Source organism: Triturus cristatus, chromosome 1_2, assembly GCF_964204655.1.
Source record: "Triturus cristatus chromosome 1_2, aTriCri1.1, whole genome shotgun sequence".
In the NCBI taxonomy this organism is placed as follows: domain Eukaryota; kingdom Metazoa; phylum Chordata; class Amphibia; order Caudata; family Salamandridae; genus Triturus; species Triturus cristatus.
Window position 1 is genome coordinate 1,175,739,436 of NC_140580.1, and position 19,632 is coordinate 1,175,759,067.

The window sequence follows — 19,632 nt, forward strand, 5'->3', positions numbered from 1 at the left end:
AACATGTTGGAGCAGGGAAGTGGAGTGTGGGGAGCGGGGTCCCTGAGAGACTGGGGGATACAACTTAGCTCATAGTAGACTCCATCAATAAAACTTTATTCAAATTCTTAAATAAGACCTTCATAAAAGCACATAAAATACAATAAAATTATCCATTCTTGAAAATATAAAATATACAATGTCAAATTAATTTTAGTTAAAACCATACTATTGATTTAGCGAATCGTGACTTATCACATAATTGTTTTCCTACATTTAATAAAAATTTTCAGGAATACAGTAACCGAAGCAATAATAAATTCATTCTCTAGGTATTGTAGGGCCAGGAGAGCGGGGCGGCAATGCCTAAAACCAAGTGATCTTAAAATTGGGACTATCCATCTCCTTCTGTGATTGGAATAGAATTTACAGAGAAAAAATAAATGCAGAGTCGATTGAGACGATACATCATCACACGGCATTTACACATTGGTCTGGACCAGTCATTCGGTTCAGGGAAGCTAGTTCTTCTGTGTATTATGCCTAGTCTAAAACGGGTTAACAAAAACTTGTCATAGTCTCCTGTGACAATCTTTATAGATGGTTGCATATAAAAAGTAGTCAAAATAAGATGATGGGCCTGTACAGTTGTTTTTATCATTTCGGTGCTAATTCTCTTTTCATCCATCCAGCGTATGCAGCTATTTTTAAGATCTTTCCTAGTGATAGCCCTCATGGTTTTCGGATCGTTGTAGTACTCTGGATGACCAAGATTATGAGTACAAGTTTTTACATACTTTAACCAGCTAATTTGCATGGCCCCATCTAGCCCCCCTGCTGAATTTGGTGATTAAGAAGTGCCTCTTCGGTGGTCTAGACCCTATGCCAAAGTTAAACCGGCTAGATCTTTATAATATCTACTAAGTATGGCAATCCCAACTCTGTGTGGCAAATATACGTGGAAGTACTATCAGGGACAGCCAACAGAGACCTGATGAAGGTGTTCTCTGCGATCAGCATGGCCCCAAATACCCGCACCATACGTGGTAATTGCTACACACGTAGCTTTATAAATTTGGAGCAGTTCTCCCGGAGGACGTCTCCCCAATTTTCTTTTGAAGTTAGATAGGGCTGCCAAGGCCTTTATAAATAGCAATCTTCTAGTTTTAATAGCCTCTGTCCAAGTATTTGTGCGATCAAATAGGATCCCTAGGAAAGTGAATGTATTAGAACATTTGATCCTTCTGGCATCTATATAGACATGCCTACTCTTATTGCTGCCTACCCCCCAATTCATAATAAACGTTTTGGAGGTATTAACAGTAAGACCCAAATCAGACATAAAGGTAACAAAACTGTTAACTACCCGTTGGAGGCCCCGCAGAGTGCGGGCCTTAAGGACCGCATCATCCGTGTACATAAGTGTGGGTAACGGCAGGTCCTGGCACTCCTTCGCTAACACAGCTCCTAAATCATTTATATAGAGTGTAAAGAGAAAGGGTGCCAGGACACATCCTTGTCATACACCTCGCATTAGCCTGAATGGTTTTGTACATCCCCCACCCCCTTCCCAACTCCATAACGAACTCTAGCCTTTGCCTCTGAGTAAAGGTGCCTCATGAATAAAATCAATGAATTTTCCACCCCCAATCCCTCTAAAATTTCCCAAAGCTTCTCATGAACGACACAGTCAAAGGCCGCAGTTAAATCAACGAATGCCAGGTACAACCTGCCCCTTTTTGCCTTTGTGTACTTGCCTAAAATAATATTTAAATTAAGGCCCTGCTCCACGGTACCCAGACCCTTGCAAAAACCATATTGCAAGTCTCTGACAATCGAATGATCCTCAGCCCATTCCTATAATCTGATTAAAATGACACGGCCAATAATTTTGACCGTGTAATCCAGCAGCGAGATTGGCCTGTAGCATGCTGGATTCTCCCTGTCACCTTTTTTAAAAATAGGCACCAGGATTGATTCGGACCATGTAGGCAGAAAGCGTGTCGAGCAGCATGCATTAATTACTTGGGTCAAGAGCGGTCCCCATACGAGATATTTGATTTAAAAAGGTCCACCGCGATACCGTCTGGTCCAGGTGCCTTCCCTGATTAACCTCGGCAAGATCAATATATATGTCAATTTGGTTATTACTTGGGTATATTTCTGGGTCGTTGGCTATGCCTGTGTCTCCATATAATTCGCCTAATGGACTGTTATACAATTTTTTGAAATGGGCCACCCACTCGGTTTCACTGATAGCTATCTCATTGATGCTGTGTCATTGTTTACCAAAAATGGAGCATTGACAGCCTTCCAAAAAGCTGTAATGTCTCTGGTCTCAGAAGCTCTAGATTCTTCCTTTAATGCGTATTTCTTCCTTTAATGCGTATTTCTGATCTCTTAGCCTATATTCCCTTCTGGCCTCTTTAATGTCCGCTCGATTTCTAATAGGGTTGTGGAGAACACGTTTAAGTTTCAAGTAACCCGTGGTGCATTTGGAGTCAAACCACCCTGTTCCTTTCATAGCTTTTTTATTGTACTTCACAAATAGGGCTTTTTTGATATAGTCTGATATTTTAGTGAAGCCTTTTATGATGTCACTTTGAGGGGTAGTTTCATTAAGGCAAACAAGAAAAGCATCATTACAGCTCGACACAACATTTTTTATAAGCTCTTCAGAGTCCACGTTTACCCAGCGAAGTGCATACCCATTTAGACTACTCAGAGTCAGGTTCTCGACAAAGGGAGTTGAACCATTGATCAGGTTTTTTACATTACTGTGAGTTAATAAGCTAACACTCAATGGGACGTGGTCACTCAAAGAGATCGCATGCGTACTAAAATTTTGGACTATCGACGCTTGTCTACTTGACAGTAATAGAAAATCTATTGTTGAGAATATACCACGACCATTGAATGTGGGATTAAAAGGAATCGGTGGTGAGCATAGATTGTTGGCAAAACCTAAATCAACATTGAAGACAATTTCATTTAGCAGGTCCCCATAGGTATTATGTGGGAAGTGTTGCAAATACGTATCTTCATCAACGACCTACCACAGACACCTCCGTCACCCTGTTGACATAAAGCAATATTAAAATCCCCCTCCCCAGATGATAAATCCTTTGTTATGGATGCCTGTAAACTTTGTAAATGATAACTTATTCTTCTTAATACCTTCTCAACCAAAAGATGGGGAACGTTATTATAAAATTCAGTAAGGCAATACGAAGAGATTTATCAATATCAATGGTAATAAGTTGAAAATATGTCTGTTATATTCAGTGCAATTTTCCGTATGTTCATACGGTTAGAGATATACGTACATAGGCCCCCCATCGATCTTCCATGGGCCAATGGAATTGCTGCCGAATGTTATGTTTTGAAACCATTAATATGAATAGGCTCTTCCACCCAAGTTTCTTGAAGACTAAATATGTAAAAGAAAATTCAGCCCAAACCTGGTTATTCACCTTCGTTTTTAACCCTGTAATATTCTGAAACATTACGTGGCACAGCTCATCCCCCTTGTGAACAGTGTTCATCTCTGTCTTCGTACTGTTTCGAGAAGGTGAAGAAACGACAATTTGGGGTTAAGGGAAGAAAATTCTCTCTCTCGGTCCCCTCATTAGTAGCTGGGATATTAAGGGCCCTGCTAATCGGTAGCGACACATCATATGGAGTAGACTGATTGCTAGTTGGGACAATTGGTGATTGTAAGGGCTGGGTATCAAGACATGATACTTGCGTGGGAAGCTGGATATTTACTATTGTCGCGTCACGCCTAATATCTACTGTTGTTAGTCAGTCTACCTCTTCTGGGCTTGGGAGAATGTCGAATCGGTTGAGTACTGGGACGTTGTAAAGAGGGCCTCGATTAACTTTGTGAGAACCACTAGGGGCATTGATATAATTATTAATGGCCGGCTGATAAAAGTAACCCAGAGGGATTAGGTTAATACCTTGCGTTGAGATAGGACGATTACCTGCTCTACTTAATATCCTTCGTACCAGATACGGAGTTTTAAAATTCAGTACCACGCAGTCACCATAAAGGCTCTTGCGTCCTCTCCCAATCCAACTTATTCTTCTGGCCATTTTGAATTCTGCAAAAAGTTTTTCGGTTAAGCCTGTTTTCCTTCCTAACCAGAATAATGCCTTATTTCTCAATGTGACCCATGATTCCAACTCGCCAGTAGGTAGTCTGGGCACGTTAGCCAGCACTACTGTGTAGGGAGTCACATCAGGTGGGTCAAATAGTCACAGTTGACTGGGCAGAGCAGCATGCTGGCTGATCATGGTGGGGTCTTGATATGGACTTGATCTATCTATTGTACCATCTTGAATAAAACTACTTGAAACTCCTCTTGCGTACCTGACTCAATCACTGCAAGGTGCCATTAAACATATGACAAAAAATAAGACCCCAGTAACGGACGGATTCCCAGTGGAATTCTACATCACCTACTCTCTAGAGCTAGCACCCAAGTTGAAAGAATTGTATAACGCGGCCTATGACAATGGCATCCTACTGGGATCTACTAGGATGGCAGTAATTATCCCCATATTGGAGCCTGAAAAAACCAGCACACGACCGCGCAGCGTATAGGCCAGTGACAATGTTGAATGTTGACTATAAAATCTTGAGCAATATCTTAGCAACCTGCTATGAGAAGTTGGCCTGGTATATGCTGTCCACTAATTAAAGTGGGCACCTTGTACCAGTCCAAACAACCCTTATTGATGATTAGGTTAAAGACAACCTTTCCTTTATAGAAAGCTATCCTAGTGGTAGCTGTGGAGAGCAGCCTTCTGGCTAAGTCTCGAAGGAATGTAAAGCAGCTTGTTTTACCAGATCAGAACCTCCTGAGTGACCAAATGAAAGGAGAACCACACAAGGGTTATATAAATATATGTATTTATTACTAAACACTCTCTACTAACCTCTTTAAGAGATTAGAGCACAAGGCACACAATACTGAATCAATAGAACAACAGTAAATACCACAATACACAGCGGGCTCCAGGGGGAGCCTGAACCATATAATTAAAAAAAATGTATAACAACTGCTTCACTAGACTCAGTGCGTAGAGCACGTAGAATCGCTGGGACCCCAAGGAACCACCCAAAGGAGTGACACAGAGAGCCAACGGAGGACGGGTGCAGTGTGGTAACACAGACGGGAGCCCCATACAACTCTGGGGGAAAGTCACGGTTGGAAAATTACGGTTTAAGGAGACTTTGGAGAGGACTTCAAGCAAACCCTTTGGAACATAGAAGGTTCTAAGGCCAGCACCCTTGAGGGTACCGAGGTACCCGTGTTACCTATCCCAGAGGAGCCGGGTGCATAGGGGTCAAGTGGTGGGAAACCCTTGTTGTTTTCAATGGCGTGATGCGAAGAAGTGCTGCTGCCGGGAAGATGAAAAGTGTCCGGTGAATTCCAAGCTTGGATCTGAGGTGAGAAGAACCTGAAAGCGGAGAGGACATAGTCTGGGTCACTTCAGGGTGACCAGGGGCTCGGTAAACGAATGCCCACCGATGTCGGGTGCTTCAGGTGAGAAGATAGGATGCTTGACTCTGCAGCCACAGGGACCAGGAGACGTCGACGACTACCAAAGTCCGGAGGTGAGCTGTCCCACGAAGGATGTCGAGTGCTGGGGGGTCAGTGTCCGGATTGAACACCAACAAGCCTTGGCAACGGCAACCCATGCGGGCAGAGGAAACAAGTTACGGTGAGGACCAGCAAGGCCCTGGGGACACTCCAAGCTATGGAGAGTCAGGGCACGTCTGGGGCAACCAAGGAAGCCCAAGGAAATTCAAAGTTACCTTCACAGGGACCCACAGGCCAACGGACCAGGGATCGCGAAGGGACCTCGAGCTAAATCACGAAATACCAGCCCACGGAACACTCGTGGAGTGTAGGCCAAAAATCTTCGGTGGAAATACTGCTCGGGGTGAGGACTACACGTAGCCCAAAGCACATCCTCAGGGATCGTCAAAAAACATATGCTGCTGCAAAAGTACACAGTGAACAGGGGTTCGGGTTGTACGGTCCCCACGAGGGATACTGGTCTCAGGATTTGCTGAGAGGTCAGATCAACCTCAGGGACGCTCGGGAACCCACCTCCTGTGTTGCAGAGTCCCCAGGAGCTGCAAACTGGTCCGATGCATTAAGGTGCCTGCTGCTGCAGGGGAGTAACTCCTTTACTCCAAGGGAGATTCTTCTGTCGTCCAGCGAAGTGTAGACTGCCTGGTTTCTGTTGCAGAGTTTAGTCCAGGTAAAATCTAAAGTCCTGTAGTCAGGGTTCGTACTTTTATACCCAAGGAAGGGGTTGGACAAACTCTGGGGACCCACCTATGGGAGGGTCAGGACAGAGGGGTGGCTACACCCATGTCCTTTGTCCAGTTTCCCACCAGAGCAGGAGCAAATGGCTCCTGCAACCGGTTTGAGCTGGACTATGCACAGGGACACCAAATGTGCCCCCAGTGCAGACTTTCTGGCACCCACCCAGCCCCAATACACTAAAGCCTGTCTGGGAGGTGGTCACACCTCCCTGTGACAGGAAACCTGTTGTCAGGCCTTCCTCTGCTCGAGATTGGCTCAGCAGCAGGAGGGCAGACTCGTGTCTGTGGCTGGCAGCATCCATTTTGTGATGCCCAGGTCGAGAAAGCTGGTACCGGTGTTTCACATAAGTCCCTCTAGAAGGGTGGAATCATACCTCCCCCACCAGTTACTGGTGGGGAGGTATGATTCCAAGGTGTTTGACACCAAACACGGCATGTTTCTAAGCAGCTGTTTTAAAGTTAGCATTTACGGCGAGGTTATAATGCACTTAAATATATATGGTTGGCTGAATCACAGACCACCCCGGAAAATAGGTTCCGAAGGCTGCAAAGGGGCTCTGCTCATGCAGGGGCACTCTCTCTCATAAAACCCAGCACCCTGCCTTCAGGATTGATAAGGCCTGCCATAGGGGTGACTGATATGTGCATGCACCACCTTACGCAGGCTGCAGTAGCAGACCTGTGGTGCCATTTTGAATGGCCTCTCAGGGGTGGCAAAATACATGCTGCAGGGAGGCCTCTGGAGTACCTATGCCCTGGGTACATGGTGTACCATATACTAGGGACTCACAAGGGTACCCCAGTATCCAATCTGGAGTGTACCTAAAGTACATGCAATCAATTTAGAGGAGAAAGCAGCTAGACTGAGGTCCTGAATAGCCGGCTCCCAGTCAGGCTAAGTCGAAAACAGTGATACATCAGCATAAAGTGGGGGTAACCATAAGAAGCAGATGCTACTCTCCTACACCTGCCTTCTTAATCATATGAGGACCTTGATCCATCCAGATCAAACGGGATTTATTGAAGGCCGTAGCACGGCGACTAATATCAGACGCCTGCTGGCAATTATGGAGGCTGCTGATTGGCCTAAAGCAGACGCAGCTGTATTCACTAATGCTATTGAGAAGGCGTTTGACAGCCTTGAGTGGCACTATCTCTACCAGGTTATGTTACTCATGGCACTGGGGGAGCGGTTTTTAGCCTTGCTGTGATTGCTATACACGCGGGCGACTGCTAGAGTAGGCACCAGCAGAACTATATTGAAGAGTTATGCGGTGGAGCAGGGGACGCGTCCTGGGTGGCCACTGTCTTTGTTGCTTTTCGCCATTGCCATGGAGTCTTTGTCGGCGTGTGCAAGGATGGTTGAGGCGTTGGTTTCTGGTTTACGATCGAGAACCACTTCCACAGGATAGCTTTATACGCATATGATGTGCTTCTCTTCTTGTACGACACTTCCGGGGGCCAAGAATATGATGGAGGAATTTGGCAGTCTATCTGGGCTGCGAGTTAACTGTCAATCCAGACTCTTTCCTGTGATGTGAAGGGAGGATCCGCGCTGCACCTGTCTGGAGTACGGTGGGAGTCCCAATGTCTACCTTACCTGGGGGTCAGGATTTATCACGACCGTAACGACCTACTGGAGGTAAACGTGGGGCGAGCAATTGGTTCCCCGAGAGCCTCTGTGAACTTCTTGAAGACGCTCCCATTATCTGTGATGGGTAGAATAGATCTCCTCAAAATGGTGGCCCTACCTCTGCTCCTTTATTACTTCTCAATGTTGCCCCTGTGGATCCCTGGTGTGAGGTTCAGGAAAATTGAAAACCCTGAGCACTGAGTTCATCTGGAGTTCGGGGCAACGCAGGCTTGCATTGGCTACAATGCAATCCCCAGCGGAGAAAGGGGGACTGGCAGTTCCTGATTATTAGCTCTGTTATCTTGCATCCCAGCTGCAGTGGTTAATACCGGGCATAGCGTGCAGGCGCTACCCAGACCGAATCCCTGGTCCCTTCGTGCGGCCCCTTTACGAGCTCCTTAGACATCCCAACTCCGATGTATCTTATGAGCTGCGCGTGCTGACGAAGTGGTGGCACAGGGGCCTGCAGACAATTTGCGTTAAAACCACATACACGTCAGAATTGCCCGTGGGATTCCTGCATGCAATCCCACATGGGGAGATTTGACGAGACCTAGACCTTTGGGAAGAGGCAGTAGCCTCGAAGTTGGGAGACTTATTTAGGAACTCGGAGCTGCTCTCATTTGAGGATTACAGAGTGGAATATGATTTGCCGCGGGGACATTTCCTGCTTCATAGCGGTAGTTATAGAGATCAAACGACAGGAGTACACCCATATACCCAGTTGAGACCTGGGTGATGAATGTATGTAACATAAACAATGTCTCCACAAGTAATATTCAAAATAGGCTATTCTATAAACATGCACATATATCTGCCAACAAGAAAAGACCAGGGAGACTGCAAAGTTGAAGAATGTGCCAGAGACACCATGTATTTAGAACAAGTGTAGGGCAACAATAGTGACAACTCTGTTTACACTGAATGTGAAAATGTTCCAAGGATGGGGAGGATGGGCGATCACACTCACGGTCGTCCTATGTGTGAGGGAGTGGTCAGCCACGAACCAGCATATTTAATAAGCGTCGGGGGGCTGATGGCTAGCGCAGTTATGGCGGCGATTAGAAAGCACTGGGGAAGAGGTCGCTGGAACCTATGACGTCGCAGAGCTGCCAATATATTGCACTTTCAGCAGGTGATATCCGGACGGTCTCATGTCTTTATAGGGCACTGAGGGCAGACCAGCAATTGCCACTGGACGCACTGAAGGCCAGATGGGACCTAGACACCACTATTAGCCAGAATGAGTGGGACAAGATATTAGGGCAAGCACCAAACGTCTCTAGAAACACGTGCTTGAAACTAATCAACTGTTACATACTGCACAGGGCATTCTGCACAGGTAGATACTCCCAGCGTGCCCCAGATGTGGCACTGTGGGGGCGAGTTTCTTGCACATGTTTTGCAAATGCCTTGAGTTGCACTGTTTCTGGGAGGGAGTGATACCGACACTCAAGGGGTGCACTGGGAGGGAGATTCTGCAAACCCCGGGGCACCGCATGCTGAGTTGGTTTCCCCACCCCGCAAAGACCAAGATTGCAGGGAGGTTTCAAGACCGAATGTATATCCTTGCAAAGCGGGAAGGAACTAGGAACTGGAAGGTAGTGAGTTGCCCACAAACTGTAGTAAGGAAGAGAGAACTGCTCAAATGGGCAGGTAACAAGGGCAGGACACTCTTGAGGGAGGCGCAGCGGGGTATAGGGACATGGACAGGGCCCGAGCCTTGGGCAGGCTAGTAGACTATCTGGCCAACCCGGAACCAGACTCACTGACTGGCTCCCCTGTCAAATCTCCAAGGTGATTTGAAACCTCTGCGGTTAATGGTTCAGTCCTAGATACCACTGCGTATGACATACGGGCTGTGTAGATGCGGCCCATAGCGAAGGAAGTCCTCTGGCCTGGCCCTCATTGTTAGGATGTGTGATCTGCTCCTTTTTCCGGCATGCCAACTGGATTGTCATTTGGGAGAGGATGTACTGACCCGCAGGGAGGAGACTGATTGATTGATTGTTTTAGATTCACTGAAACAGTCTTGGCTGCGTACTACATTGAGGTCTCACGTGCTGTACTCAGATGTGCTAACACAGCTGAATGTATTACATGCATCTAAAACCCAATGAAATCTGTTAAAAAGATAGAGCATCCTTCTTGTGTCGCAGCGATGCAAGTCCCCATCTTGGGGCACTGAGCTTATAAGTGCAGCAAGCTAGGAAGTCATTTTTGCCCAAGGCTAGAATTGATGGAAAAGGCAAACATGAAAGATTGGGCTTTGTGCCGGAAGCAACCTAAGAGCTTGAATATGATTCTTGTTCAGAGATATTCGAACAAATGGATGTTAATAATGAATGAATAGTTTATTGTTATTAGTTCATAAAAACCATCACAATATAAACCAGATGTGCATATAAAAGAAATCCTTTTAAAGTAATCAGTTTTCTTAAAAGCATAGATTAATATTACCGCAATACAGGAAAATATCTTGGTCTTATTTGAAGCTTGTCATTATAAACGGATGTTAATAACACAAATCCGTGTTTTTGCTGTAGTGGATTTGGTATTGTGTTGGCGTCTGAGTGTAAACTGCTGTTCTTGTACTGCTGTGATATTTTAGTGAAGAACAGTCTTTTTAGATGTTCTGTAAAATGTGAATAATAAAACGAGGTGCGCTGTCCTGGCGGGTACGGTTCTGCACTGCTGAGGGGTGTGTGCACATGTCCCAAACAGCTCATCCCAAATACTCCAGGTTCTGCTTCTATCGTCAGTGCTGCAAAAGTCTTGCCATATTTTGGGCTGAAATCCCATGCTACTGTTGTGGCCTCCCGCGCACCAGCTAGATTGGATTAGTGCCACAGTCTCTCCATGGGGCTGGATGAACTGCAGCACATCCAATATCTTGCAGTCAAAGGCACAGCCAAGTGCTGGGTGCTCGAGAGACCCGCGTTGTTTTGCTTTCAGGCAAAGGATTCCGTTCGAAAGACTGTGCCTTGAACACTGGTCGCCAGCCCTCTGGTCTAGCCAACGATCTGTGTTGACTTCTAGGTCTTAATAGTTGGATAATCTTGTAATACTTCTTATGCGTCAGATTCAGAAGGAGCACTGTAAAGGATACTTTTCTTTTCTGTTTTCGGTCTTAAATTGTGAGCAACCTTCCTCTGCAGCTCTGAAAATTGAAAATGGTCTTGCTTTGGGGATGTCCCACAAAATATTCCTTTTTTTTTTTTAGTGACTTGTGGGGAGTTTTGTTGGTGGAAGTTGTTGATATTGTTGCACAAGTTTAACAGTAAGTCAATAGAGATATATGTAGCACTTCAAGATATTAAATCAGACTAGCCTGCCATTCTTTGAGCACTGTCTTATGTTTCTAAATGTGTTCTACTTCTATCTACAGGAGTGACAGAGTATGGTGTGCTGCAGCAGAGGACGCTTACTGCACCACGACCCTGTGAGTGAACGTTTTACAGGAGGTGCTCCGGCTGAAGACTGCCTCTTCCTGGCATCATGCTGAATAAACCCGTGCTTGTGGAGTCCCTCATCGTGTTTGCTGTGGTTCTCTGTGTGCACGGTGTGGTCTGGAACCGCCTTTCCTGGTGTGTCGTTGCTCTCACAGTTCAAGCCTTCTATGTCCAGCACAAATGGGACCGTCTTCTGCAGTCTGGTGGGGCGGTCTTTCAGTTCCGCTCCTCTGCCAACAGCGGCCTCCTTCCAGCCAGCGTGGTGATCCCTCTCCTGGGGATTGTAATGAGCGAGAGGTGTAAGGCGGCAGGGAATGTCTACTTTGAACGTTTTGGTGTGATTGTGGCTGCCACTGGCATGTCTTTGGCCTTCTTTCTTTCTGTGATTGCACTGGGTATCACTAAACCAGTGCCAAGGAACACTTGCATAATATCCGGCGTGGCTGGGAGTGCCATCCTCTACTCTATGAAGCATTCTTTAGTGGTCTCTGAAGTTATCGAAGTCTTAGAAGTGCTGCTCATTTTTGTTTACCTCAGCATGATACTTCTTTATGTGCTGCCTCGGTGCTTCACTCCTGGGGAGGCGTTGCTCATCCTGGGTGGTATCAGCTTTGTTCTCAACCATCTCATTAAACGCTCCTTGAATTCAGTGGATAGCAAAGGTGACCCCGTGCACTATCTCCTCCTGGTGGCAGTGGTTGGCACGGTCCTTCTCGGCATCCTCTTTGCTGCACTTTTTTTCTTCATGGATTCTGGGACGTGGATATCCTCCTTGTTCTTCCACATGTTGACAGCGGTGCTGGCACTGGGTGTCCTTCTGCCATGGCTGCAGTACCTGACTTGGAAGAACCCACTCATGTGGCTGGCTGGCTTCCTCTCTCAAACACGCACCAGGCTCTACCTGCTCCTGTACTGGTGCCTGCTGACCGTGGCTGCCTGCAGTGTTGTTTTCTACCAAAACTCCAAGCGATCTTCAGAGTGCAAAAAGCATCGCGTCACGACCATTACCAGGAAATATTTCCATTTCATTGTGGTGGCCACCTACGTTCCCGGCATTATCATGGACCAGCAACTTCTGTTTGTGGCATCGGTGGTCTGTATGTCAGTGTTTGTTTTTCTGGAGTATGTGCGCTACTTCAGAATCCGGCCACTGGGACAGACCTTGCGTCACCTGCTGGCGCTGTTCCTGGATGAGCGGGACAGTGGGCCCCTGATTCTCACACATATCTACCTCCTCCTGGGCATGTCCCTCTCCATCTGGCTGTTTCCCAGGCGATGTGTCCATAAGGGTTCCCTGTTTGGCGCCGGTGCGCTCGTTCCCTACTGTGGAGTGCTAGCAGTTGGGGTAGGAGACACCCTGGCTTCCATTTGCGGCAGCACCATGGGGGAACTCAAGTGGCCCGGTACCAAGAAGACCTTTGAAGGAACAATGATGTCCATTTTTGGACAAGTGATTGCTGTGGCACTAATCCTAATCTTTGACAGTGGGGTTACTTTGAATGCCCACTACGCCTGGATTGTGGGGTCTATCACCCTGGTGTCTCTGTTGGAAGCCTTCACACTGCAGATAGATAACCTCTTTCTACCGCTCTACCTTCAGATCCTGCTGATGGTATAAGGGTTAAGGGTTACTGCCTCCTTGCTGTATTACAGGCACAGCAAACGCTGCTCCACGTCCTGCGCTACCATTGCCCAAGAGGTGCATCAGGCACTTCAGTTAAAGGGAACACACAGTTTGCAATGGGTGTGACTTGTAATTTAAAACATTTCTGTTTTTCAGGAAAATTGTGATTGCTGTCCAGACTGGAAAAAGTGAGAACATGGCTCATTCAGCTATAAAAATGGGTTACTGTATCCTGATTCAACCAGTCTTGCAACTGCTCGTGTCTTTGCCATGGGGGCAAGAGTATCGGGAGGCGGGGAGATGCACTTAAGATGATGAAGGAAGTGAATAACGTTGAGCCTTTTTTAACGATCAATTTTGTATTCTTTTTCTGTCTTATCAAATCAACCTCTGTCACGCAACTGATGACCAGAACAGGTACGCCTCGAAGCTATGTAGCTTATTCATCATTATCATTGAGCAATACATGCAGGAGTCCAAGGATGATTAAAAATGATGTGAACAATTTCCAAGCGGTAAACTACTTAGTTTCTTCCTTTATGCCTCTATGATATCTGCCCTACAGGCTGCCAACACTGGTCTTGCTCGCGCTTCCAGGGGAAGTCCAGGGGTTCACCATCCATGTATGGCGGTCCAGCCTACTGCGGTCGGTAATGGCGAGGTCCGGATTATTGCCCTTCATTAGTTTCACATCAAACAAGTCCTAGAAGGAGCTCCTTTGAGCACTTCAGATGCAGGCTGAAGCCTAGTACAGAGGTCCCACCTGCTTTAGAAAGCCTCGCCTCTGTGCCCAACGCTACTCTCCTGCCAGACTCGACTCTCTTGCCTGGATCTCTCCTGATGAATTCACCTTTCTGCCAGAGCCCTCCTGGCCAGTCATGGGAACTGTATGACTTCTCCCACCTTCCAGATATTAAAGCCTCACAAACTTCTATTCCACCCGCCACAGCTCCTTATGCACTCACTGATCACCTCATTAACTACTTCCACGCGGCCAACCAATTCTGGCAGCATAGATCCTTTCCAATGTGATCGATGTTCTAGTATTCTATTATGCTTATGTACACTGAAATGTGTTGGAATCAATGGGTTAAAACATCTTAAAGGAACCTAATTACCCAGTCAGTGGTTGGTGTCTTTTAAGAGCGACTTTCTACCAACTTCATAAAATAATCTACAAAGACACAGCAACTCCTGGGTAAAACCTCTGTAAATAGTTTCATGAAATCAGCACTCGCATGCTTTAGCAGTATATCAATCAACCGGAATTTGTCTGCCACCGTTTACCAATCACCGGTGAAGCCATTTTTACCCCAAAGATCTACATCCACCCCGCTCTATGCCTCCAATATATTTCACACAATGTCGTCTTTTTCATGGTTAGCCAAAGACGATCCAAATACATTTTGCAGAGAATACGTTTGTGTTCGTTAACCATCCCTCCACGAGGGCTGCACTCTGCTGGCACTTTAGAACTACTTTTTTGGATATTTGCTGTCCTTAAGGCAAGTTGTGTGGTGTCACTTCTGTTGTAAAATACAAGCTATAATCTATCCCTCAAGTTGCACCACGAAGCATGCCGTGGAGGACAGGTGAGGTGCCACTGATCTTCACGCCTGCAGCATGTTGTGGGCCACGGCTGCTAGCTGCCTACGAAGGAACCACCCTTTACCCATCACTGTCTGGCCACGTGAGGAGGACTTATGGGTGCTGAACACCATCTATCTCTTTGGCAAAGTGAGCGGGTGAAGAAGTATCACCCCACACGCTTGCACAAGGCTGGGGGAGAATGACATACATCATTTCCATACTTAAGCAAGGCATGGGGTGGGTAAAAAGATATACCGCCATCCTTTACGAAGGCAGGGAAAGGAAGGTAATGCTGCACTCTCAACTTGGTCAAGCTGGATGGAGGTTACTTACATGGCCCCCACCCTTGAGAAAGGCATGGGGGCAGGTACAAAGATATACTGCCATCCTTTGCAATGGCAGGGAAAGGAAGGTAATGCTGCACTCTCATCTTGGCCAAGCTGGATGGAGGTTACTTACATGGCCCCCACCCTTGAGCAAGGCATGGGGGCAGGTACATAGATATACTGCCATCCTTTGCAATGGCAGGGAAAGGAAGGTAATGCTGCACTCTCATCTTGGCCAAGCTGGATGGAGGTTACTTACATGGCCCCCACCCTTGAACAAGGCATGGGGGCAGGTACAAAGATATACCGCCCTGCCTTTACGAAGGCAGGGAAAGGAAGGTAATGCTGCACTCTCAACTTGGCCAAGCTGGATGGAGGTTACTTACATGGCCCCCACCCTTGAACAAGGCATGGGGGCAGGTACAAAGATATACCGCCATCCTTTACGAAGGCAGGGAAAGGAAGGTAATGCTGCACTCTCAACTTGGCCAAGCTGGATGAAGGTTACTTATATGGCCACCACCCTTGAGGAAGGCATTTTTGGATTATATATCAAAACCCTGCCTTTGGGAATGGCAGGGGATTCAATCCTGCCCATGCCTGATAAAAGAAATAGGAAAAAACATTCCTGCATCTTTTGTTTCTCTCTCCAGATGTCTGCAAACATCATACCCTTGCATCACTTTTAAGAAAGGTGGAGATGGGGAAAAAACAGCCCACCTAAGTCGAATTCCCTGTCTGCAAGATACCATTCCATGAATGGTGGCTGCCTGCAAGCTGGAGCGCATTGGAAGACTGACACCCCATTGGGACTTGATGCTCCCCTGCTGGGATCAACTCCTTCCACCCATAACGAACGTATCTGGTGCCACACTGTACCGTCTTTGGCAAGATCCCACTCAGTGCACACTTCTTGATGTGCAGTATATCAATCGAGCAAGTTGACTGTCTGACGTCTCGTGTTGAAACGAACACTTCTCTCCTGCAAAGGTTGAATCCTGCTTCTGGGTCTGAGCTCAGTTCACGGTTGTTGTGTACCTTCATATCCACTGTATCCCCATCCCTTGCGGCAGAAAGCACCACGAGAAGGCGGACAGGTATTCAGTTGCCTTTCTGATGAGTCGTGCAGACCTTTAAAATACACCTGCTTAAGTAGGCAGTGATTTAAAAAATGAGCAGGCCAAGGACATCAAAAGGAGAGTAACGAATTACAAGGCACAACAGCAAGAAAATATCCAAACTGGGAGGTAAAGAGCAGGACACAGGACAAGAGAAAAATGACAAAGAAATGAAGAAGTGACCACACTGAGAGAAACAGGCTGAATGAGAGTGAATGCAAGAGAACAGAATTCATTGTACGGTTGACAGGGTATATCAAGAAGATGCAGCAACAAACCTAAAAAGGCTTGAAATTCCCAAGTAACAATAGTACTTAAATTTAAGTGCCTGCTAAACCAAGTTTAACTTTCACTGCACCATCCAATGTTTCCAACATTGGACATATTCCACACATACGATATCACGTGAAGTACTGCACAGAATGACAAGGTACGCCTAATCCCACACATACGATATCACATGAAGTACTGCACATTATAATGAGATATGCCTAATCCCACACATGGGATATCACATGAAGTACTGCACAGTATGACGAGATATGCCTAATCCCACACATGGGATATCACATGAAGTACTGCACAGTATGACGAGGTTTGCCTAATCCCATACATACGATATCACATGAAGTACTGCACAGTATGACAAGGTACACCTAATCCCACACATAGGATGTCACATGAAGTACTGCACAGTATGAAGAGGTACGCCTAATCCCACACATATATCACATGAAGTACTGCACAGTATGAAGAGGTACGCCTAATCCCACACATATATCACATGAAGTACTGCACAGTATGAAGAGGTACGCCTAATCCCACACATATATCACATGAAGTACTGCACAGTATGAAGTGTTATGCCTAATCCCACACATACGATATCACATGAAGTACTGCACAGTATGACGAGATATGCCTAATCCCACACATGGGATATCACATGAAGTACTGCACAGTATGAAGAGGTACGCCTAATCCCACACATATATCACATGAAGTACTAAACAGTATGATGAGGTACGCCTAATCCCACACATATACCACATGAAGTACTGCACAGTATGAAGAGTTACGCCTAATCCCACACATATATCACATGAAGTACTGCACAGTATGAAGTGTTACGCCTAATCCCACACATACAATATCACATGAGGTACTGCACAGTATGAAGTGGTACGCCTAATCCCACACATATGATATCACATGAAGTACTGCACAGTATGACGAGGTATGCCTAATCTCGCACATAAAATATCACATGAAGTACTGCACAGTATGACAAGGTACGCCTAATCCCACACTTAAAATATCAGATGCTGCACAGTATGACAAGGTACGCCTAATCCCACACATACGAGATCACATGAGGTACTTGTCTATTAACGTAGTTAATCTCATCCAAAGTCTTCCTTTCACAAGTGATGTGGATGTAAATTCTGGTTATTCCTTCTCAGACCTACCACCCTCACTCAGCCTTAGCTTCCATTCCTCCATGATACTATTCCCAACATTAAAACTTGTTTCCACAAATAGACTATAACCTTACATAATGCGTAATATCACAAATCAATGATGAGGGTAGGAAATGAGTGTTAGTGTGCTGTGCTCCAGAAAGCTACAAGAAACGTCCTCGTATCTGTTGGGCCTTTTCTCTGGGTCGTTGGGCAGCCGGTGGCCACTGACCAGTATCGACGGTGGGTTTAGTGCTGTTGTCCTAGGGGCACACTGCTTGTGACTTGCAGTTGGACAGCCTGGGTACTCTGGGAGCCGGTTTTCAATGGGAGACCAATTACGTCTCCAGCTGGTCCTCGTGGGGGCTTACAGGAGGGAGGATTGACCGCAGAATGTGCAATAGTCCTCATCGGGGTACAAAACTTCAGGCATCCGTTTCTCTTAAATGGTCATCGCAGTTGAAGTTTCGAGGTGACAAGGCACCAACAGAACCTGGATATCCACTGCACCCCCAATGTTCGCATTGGGGACTGGGATGTGGCATTGTCATCCGCTGCAGAATGTGGGTATTTAAGGAAGTATAAATCTCATTCTGGGGTGTTGAGTAAGTGACAACTCCGTATGTATTATTTTTATAGCGTTAGATCGTTGACAGGGCCTGGAAGTGCCGCTTTCTTGGACATCCTTCAGGTGAATCATTGAAAGCACGTTGGTTCTTCGTTGTCCTATATGAATGAACATGTGGGTCTAGGAGGGTTGTGTTTAGCTTTGAAGGATGCATCAGCCTGGATGTTGCGGAAAGTTTGATATACACATGATCGTTCATGAATGTTCACTTTCAGTCACACTTCTGAACTGTAAAATGTAGAAAGAAGTTTTAAATGGTTTCACAGTCGGGAAGGTCTTTGGTCGACTTGACACTACCCTGAGGACTAGGATAAAGGATGAAAAAACAAAACCTGCATCTCTGTCTCACTGGAAAAGGGATGTAATGGGCTCCCACCAAAACCAGTAAGGGAAACATCAGCTTCTAAAGTTCTGTTCGTCCAGGAGTGCCAGTAAGGAAGGGAACCTGATGTAATCCTCAAGCGTCTCCCTGCTGCTTGTAGAGTTTGCTAGGAGAACATTTGGGATCATCAATGCGCCAGAGGGTGTTCGTGCATTCTGGTTTCATTTTTGTATCTCTTTCCTAACTGTTCAATTTACTTGTAAATAAAAGTCCTATTCTGCTCCAAAAGCGTTCCACCACCAGGACATTGTGTATTATGTGGTGTGGCTTGCTGTATTTACGTTTCTCACTCGTATTGCCTCCTAGAATAAGCCTCTGCCATGTGTTTGCGAACCCCAGGCCATCACTCACAAAGGTTTTACATGTAAAGACCCCAAAATAGGGAACATAGAAAGTACATGATAAACCAGACTAAGAAATGGCTGAGTACATCTGTTATCGGATTCTACACAGGCTCGATATACATCTCTCCATTGCTGAAAGTAATGCGCAGCCTGTTAAGTTACTAGTGTGTATTCTGAAACCCTTGTGACACTACAGCGCTTTCACTGAAAAGAGATGTGAACAGCAGATGATCCTGTACAAGAGACCTCCAAGATCATCTGATGGAGGAAGGCAGGGACCCATTGATTCTGAACACCACACCAAATGCAAAAGCGATCCTGAAGATGGGATCCGGGTTAGAATACTGCTAGAAGCAGCAGCAGGTACAAAGGATCTGGAAAACAAAGCTGTGAAGGAAACATACATGCAAAGGTATTCCTGGAGATGATGTCCAGGTCAGAATACTGCTAGAAGCAGCAGCAGGTACCAAGAATATGGAACACAAAGCTGTGAAGGAGACATACATGCAAAGGTATTCCTGAAGGTGATGTCAGGGTCAGAATACTGCTAGAAGCAGCAGCAGGTACCAAGGATCTGGAACACAAAGCTGTGAAGGAAACATACATGCAAAGGCATTCCTGAAGTTGGGACCCGGGCCCGAATACTGCTAGAAGCAGCAGGTACCAAGAATCTGGCAAAACCAAAGAGCGTGATGGACGGAGTGTTGAACAATGCAAGCACTCACCCCCAGTCAACTGATCTGGGTTTAA

General features: G+C 46.2%; 1 protein-coding gene across 2 annotated transcripts in view; it reads left to right on the forward strand.

Annotated features, from left to right (window-relative positions):
- The window catches only part of DOLK (dolichol kinase), a 40,638-nt gene extending 27,097 nt beyond the window's left edge, over positions 1–13,541 (forward strand). Inside the window, exons 1-2 of one of the 2 annotated variants that reach the window (XM_085614039.1) lie at positions 11,218–11,238; positions 11,347–13,541. In XM_085614039.1, the coding sequence (XP_085470165.1) occupies positions 11,457–13,028 (1,572 nt within the window). In that variant the 5' untranslated portion in view covers positions 11,218–11,238; positions 11,347–11,456 and the 3' untranslated portion in view covers positions 13,029–13,541. Of the gene's footprint in view, positions 1–11,217; positions 11,239–11,346 lie in introns of those variants that run through there. The other variant, XM_085614038.1, reaches the window with a different exon arrangement.
- The last annotated feature ends 6,091 nt before the right edge of the window (positions 13,542–19,632 follow it).